Consider the following 5927-nt stretch of genomic DNA (forward strand, 5'->3'; position numbering starts at 1 on the left):
TCTCGAGGCCTTTAACACGTTGTGTATGTGATGATTACATGTTTTGGTATCATTTAGCATGTAATTTCAATGTATATAGTGTAGTCACACTCTCACATATTTCACTCTTTCATAGCTTTTGAGAGTTGTGGTTTATGCCTTGTTTATGAGCCAATACATGAGCATGATTTTCTTGCTTTTCATGCTATCATCTCAACACATTTTAGCCTCTGTTTTGTCATGTTTGAGGTCTATCCAGAGTTGGTTTGGTCCTTTGAGTTTGATATTGCATGCTTCTAGAGTGATGCTCTTTACTAGCTTAAGGTATTTGGCTTTTGAGCATGCATTACATGAGTTGTTTGCATTGTTTTTAAGTCACTTAGCATGTTATTTCAATGCTAAAATATGTGTCATTGCACTCTATTGTTTCAATCTTTCATTCACCTTGAAAGTGGCCTTAAGCCCCTTGTTGGCTTGAGCATGAACTTGAGGCATTCATGCCTATTGGTTTTAATCATCCCTTGAGGATTTCTACTAACCAATAGCATGATACTTCCTTCATGCTCAAAGCACCCAAAGCTTAGGTCATCTTGCAAATTTGAGGACTTTTCACAATTGAACTTAACCGGTTAGTGGACTAATTGGTAAGTTAAAATGAGTAAACAAGAATTGAATCAAGTAAAACATGCCAAGATAACATATGTGTGTTGCATTGCATTTGTTTGGATCAGACGTTAATCCAAACACAAGAAATGTGAGACATTTCACACTCAAAGTGATGAAACGTGTCGCATTCCTTGGTCGTTGTCACCCTTGAGCATGCATGATAGGTTGACAACAGTTTGAGTCTTTTGTGCGCATTCACTAAGCTTGTACAAGCTTGGTTCTTGGGCCATCATGCATTGAGATGCTTGATTGGTGGCTTGAGAGCTAAGTACCACACTCCTTTGAGCTTGAGACATGATGAGGAGGGTGGTAGTACACACATTTCTAGCCAAATACATTGCCTTGACTCTGTTGCTCTCTGTTGCAGCAAAGGCAGAATTCTGGAAAGAAAAGTGGCTGGCCGGCCACTTGCACTAGCATGCCGACCACTTGTACTAGCCGGCCGGCCAGTTGAAGTAGCCTATCGACAAGTTGAGGTGGCCGGCCGGCCACCTGCAGGAGAAATTGTGTAAAATGTTCCTGTGTTGGGGCAGATGCAACCTAGAAGTTTATATGAGGTTCTGAGATCACCGCGAGTGCAAACAGAGGCAACTTACGGCAAGGCAATGCGTTTTCGGGTGAAGCAGACCGAGCATGCATGTCTCCCTTCCCTCGAGGCCATTTTACTGTTTTTCTTAGCTAGTTAATTTGGCGTTTTTTAATTAATTAGTTAATGTGTTTAGCTAATCTAATTCGTCTTTGTAATATTCTAATTAGCTTAGCGTAGCTAGCTTCAATTCGGTTTGTAATTAATTAGCTAAGTTAGTTAATTAGTTGGTTTGTAATAGTTAGCTTAGCTTAGCATAGCTAGTTAGCTTATTTATTCGGACCCTCCTTCAAGAGGGCGCAATGTTGTAATAAGCATGTGTGTGTGTGTGCATGTCTTCCAACCCCACTTCTTTCTCCCTTTTACATATCATCTTTTGATGGTTAGCTTAGGGCACGTTTTGATTAGCTTCCTTATACTTGCATGCATGCATCATTCATTTGTCTTGCATGCATTGGGCTCTTTGCATCATTCAAACTGCATTATATTTCAATACACTCACTTGACTACGTGTTTCAAAGCATGTTATCAAGTGTTGCATTCATATGCCACCTTAGATAGCCGAGCCTATTTAGTTGCATTATTGCATGTGTTGCATTAGGCATTCTGTATAGTTAGGATCATGCATTGATTTCTAACTAGCTTCTGTTTTGGCTGGAGTACACTGTAAGTGTTTACGCTTTAGCATCCTTGCATGAGTGTGAGTGTCGTCATGATAGCATGCTTGCCATGAGGCTATTTGCTTAAATGCTTAACTGCATGAATGCCTATGGGTAGAGGCTTGATTGCATGAATTGGGACAATTCATCAAATACGAGATTTAAGCCCCATTTTCTAAGTGGCAAAATCTTGATTTCAAGCCCACTTGAGAGTGGCAAATCCGTGCTTTAGCCTACTTGCGAGTAACACTTTCAAACCATTTTCGAAAACAAACATGAGTTGTTTTGTTCCAATTCTCGTGATTGAGTTTATAGTTGTATGTTGTGCGCATCACATAGTAAGTTAGATAATAACTAGAATAAGAACACATGTGTTTATAAAAATGACATATCATGGTAGTAGAGGCCGATCCTTTGATCGGGTGAGCAAGGGTGCTCATTTCATGACCTTCCTTTCTCGTACCCAAGTTCCTGAGTGAGGCAACTTTGGTGATGATGGACACGTAGCCTTTAGCACGAGTCAGGGTTTCCTAAATTTCCCAAAACAAAATATTTAGGCGGCGACTTTGTAATCTAGCAAAGTAGTCCATGTTTGGGCTTTTTTCATTCAAAATTGATTTTCCAAAACCAATTGCTGGATTTGGACTCTTTGGTGTTATCAGCCTCACATTGCACTTTGTGAGATTAGATTCAGAACCGTGACAAGAGTCCGAAATGCAGTAAGACCAATTCGCGCCCTCTCCGAAACGGGGACGCGCGAAGAAAGTCAGGTCTACACCTGGTGCATCTGAATCGAGGCAGGCTCAGAGTCACTAGCCAGTACAGTCGGCACAGGCCTCGAGGGCCACTCCAAGAGCCTCTTCATCTCAGTCTGTACATCCGGCTTATGCTCCGAGAGGGGAGCAGATGGATCAGAGACCTACTGGGCGTATGTATGTTGTTACCATGCCAGAGTTAGTGCCAGCACCATCGGTTGTGAGAGGTACCTTCTTGTTCTGCAATTCTATTGCCAATGTACTAAATGACACGAGTGCATCACATTCCTTTATCTCTACTGCGTTTGCATCGGCATTAGGGTTAGAGTTGGCTCAGTTAGCATTGCCACTTTGCATAGAGTCACCGGTTGGGGGTGAGATTGTGTTAGAACAGGGATGTCGAGGTTGTGATATAGAGGTTGCCGGTCATCGACTTCCATTTTCTTTTTCTTTGCTTGATATGTTCAGTTTTGATGTTATACTGGGTATGGATTGGTTGTCTACATATCGGGCTGTTATCAACTGTTCCCGTCAGAGGGTTATCGTGTGTACCTCAAGCGGTGGCTGCTTTTATTTCTTGGGAGATCAAGTTGATAGGGCTTTGTTGCCGGTTTGTGACCCGCGCGGTCGGGGCGAGCTTAGCCTCTTTCTTGCTGCATTCTTAGGGGCAGAGTGTGATATAATCTAGGTTGAGCTGCCGAGGGTAGTCTGTGAGTTCCCGGATGTCTTTCTTGAGGATCTTTCTAGTTTACCACCTCACCGAGAGATTGAGTTCTCTATTGACCTAGTGTTGGGCACGACACCGATTTCCATGGCTCCGTGTAGGTTTGCACCTGCTGAGTTGAGTGAGTTGAAGATTCAGCTCTAGGAATTGCTAGACAAGGGTTTTATCCGCCCTAGTACTTTACCGTGGGGAGCACCGGCCCTTTTTGCTAAAAAGAAGGATGGTACATTACGGCTTTGTATTGATTACCGGAAATTGGACTGGGTGACTATTAAGAACAAGTACCCATTGCCCCGTATAGATGATCTGTTTGATTAGTTGAAGGGGTTTTCTTTCTTTTCAAAGATAGACTTGAGATCGGGTTATCACTAGTTGAGGGTGAGGGAGGAGGACATCCCGAAGATGACATTCCGTACGCAGTATGGCCACTATGAGTTCCTAGTCATGCCTTTTGGGTTGACTAATGGACCGGCCTTGTTTATGGACCTGATGAATTGGGTTTTTTGTGAGTATCTTGATCGCTTTGTGGTTGTCTATGTTGATGAAATTCTGATTTATTCACTCTTTGAAGAGGAGCAAGAGGAACACTTGCGGGTTGTGTTGGAGTTGCTTAGAGTCCATCAGTTATATGCTAAGTTCAGGAAGTGTGAGTTTTGGCTGAAAGAGGTAAAGTTCTTAGGCCATGTGGTATCTGGAGAAGGGGTGGCTGTGGATTTCTGTAAGATAGAGGTAGTGCAAGATTGGTGGCAACCCAAGAACGCCTTTGAGATCCGAAGTTTCTTGAGGTTGGCCGAGTATTATCGCCGTTTTGTGGAAGACTTTTCTAGTCTAGCCGCTCCATTGACCAGACTGATGAGGAAGGGAATCATATTTGTGTGGAGTGAGACTTGTGAGAAGTCATTTCAGGAGTTAAAAATTAGACTCACTACTGCTCCAGTTTCGATTATCCCGGAGAGGGGTTTGGGTTATGTTGTATATTGTGACGCATCTCGAGAATGTTTAGGCTGTGTCATGAAGCAGGAAGGGAAGGTAGTTGCTTATGGTTCACGGCAGTTAAAAATTCACAAGAGAAACTACCCTACTCATAATCTAGAGTTAGCAGCAGTGATCTTTTCCTTGAAGACCTGGAGGCATTATTTATAGGGCGAGATATTTGTGGTGTTCTCAGATCATAAGAGTCTGAAGTACTTGTTTTCTCAGAAGGATCTGAATCTGAGACAGATGAGGTGGATGAAGTTCATGGAGGACTATGACTTCGAGTTACATTATCATCCCGGGAAGGCCAATGTTGTCGCCGATGCTTTGAGTTGGAAATCCTCTGGCAGGGCAGCTTGTATTGTTGTTCGGGAATGGGAGATGTTGGGTCCTATCGGCGAGTTTGACTTGTATCTTGGTGAGTCTGCTGAGTTGGCTACCTTGTTTACTGTAGTTGCACAACCTACACTAGTGAGTCGAGTTATTGAGGCATAGATGGGTGATCCGGAGGTTGAGACCATCCAGGAGAAGATTGCTAGTGGTAAGGTGGAGAGGGGTCTTGGAAGAAGCACTTGCCTTTAGTGGAGTTTTCCTACAACAACAGTTTCCAATCGAGTATTGGCATGGCACCATTTGAGGCCTTGTATGGTGGACCATGTAGATCCCCAGTGTGTTGGGCCGAGGTGGGTGATGCACCTATGATAGGCCCGGAGTTGGTTCGGGAAACGACAGAGAAGATTGCTCTTATCCGTAAGAGATTGGTTACAGCTTAGAGTCGTCAGAAGAGCTACGTCGACCGCAGGAGGAGGCTGTTATCTTTTGAGGTTGGGGATCATGTATTTCTTAAGATCTCACCTAAGCGGGGTTTGATGAGGTTTGGGAAGAAGGGGAAGTTGTCTCCGCGCTTCGTTGGGCCTTTTGAGATTTTGGAGCGTATTGGGGAAGTGGCATATTGGTTAGCCTTGCCGCCACCACTATTTGGAGTTCACGATGTTTTTCATATTTCTATGCTTCGGAAATACGAGCCCGATCCATCACATGTGTTGGATTGGACTAAGTTAGAGGTGGACAAGGATGTCTCTTATGAGGAGAGACCAGTGAGGATCTTAGACACTAGGGATCAAGTCTTGCGTGGTAAGACAATTACCTTGGTGAAAGTGTTATGGAGACACCACGGGGTTGAGGAGGCGACTTGGGAACGTGAGGCTGAAGTCTGTGAGAAGAATCCAGACCTTTTTATCGATGTTAGAGAGTTGTAATAGAAATGTTATTTTGATATTAGGATGTACACTGCATATGTTACGAAATAGGGTGAATTTCTTATGTTTAATTGGGAGGTTGTTGTGTTATCATGCCATGATTGCGTTTCTACAGTTGTAGTTGATTTTGATTCAGCGAGGTTATCTAGTTTAAATTTCGGGGACAAAATTCTTTAAGAGGGAAAGGTTGTAACGAGTTGAATGAAATTAAATTTATACTTTAATCTTAGTTGGGGATTTATTGTCACGACCCCATTCCGCCCCTAGTAGAATGGTGCCATGAAGGCCAGTAATCCGAGATTACCAAAGGCCAACTTGCAAGTC

The 5927-nt window shown here is 43.3% G+C and overlaps 1 protein-coding gene across 1 annotated transcript; it reads left to right on the forward strand.

Moving 5' to 3' along the window:
* The first annotated feature begins 5213 nt into the window (after positions 1 to 5213).
* On the forward strand, positions 5214 to 5603 carry LOC114260290 (uncharacterized). The gene has a single exon (XM_028200373.1). The coding sequence runs from the start codon at positions 5214 to 5216 to the stop codon at positions 5601 to 5603; it is 390 nt and encodes a 129-aa protein (XP_028056174.1).
* Positions 5604 to 5927: the final 324 nt, after the last annotated feature.

This window comes from Camellia sinensis, chromosome 10 (genome assembly GCF_055761805.1).
Source record: "Camellia sinensis isolate YWXY chromosome 10, ASM5576180v1, whole genome shotgun sequence".
Classification (NCBI taxonomy): domain Eukaryota; kingdom Viridiplantae; phylum Streptophyta; class Magnoliopsida; order Ericales; family Theaceae; genus Camellia; species Camellia sinensis.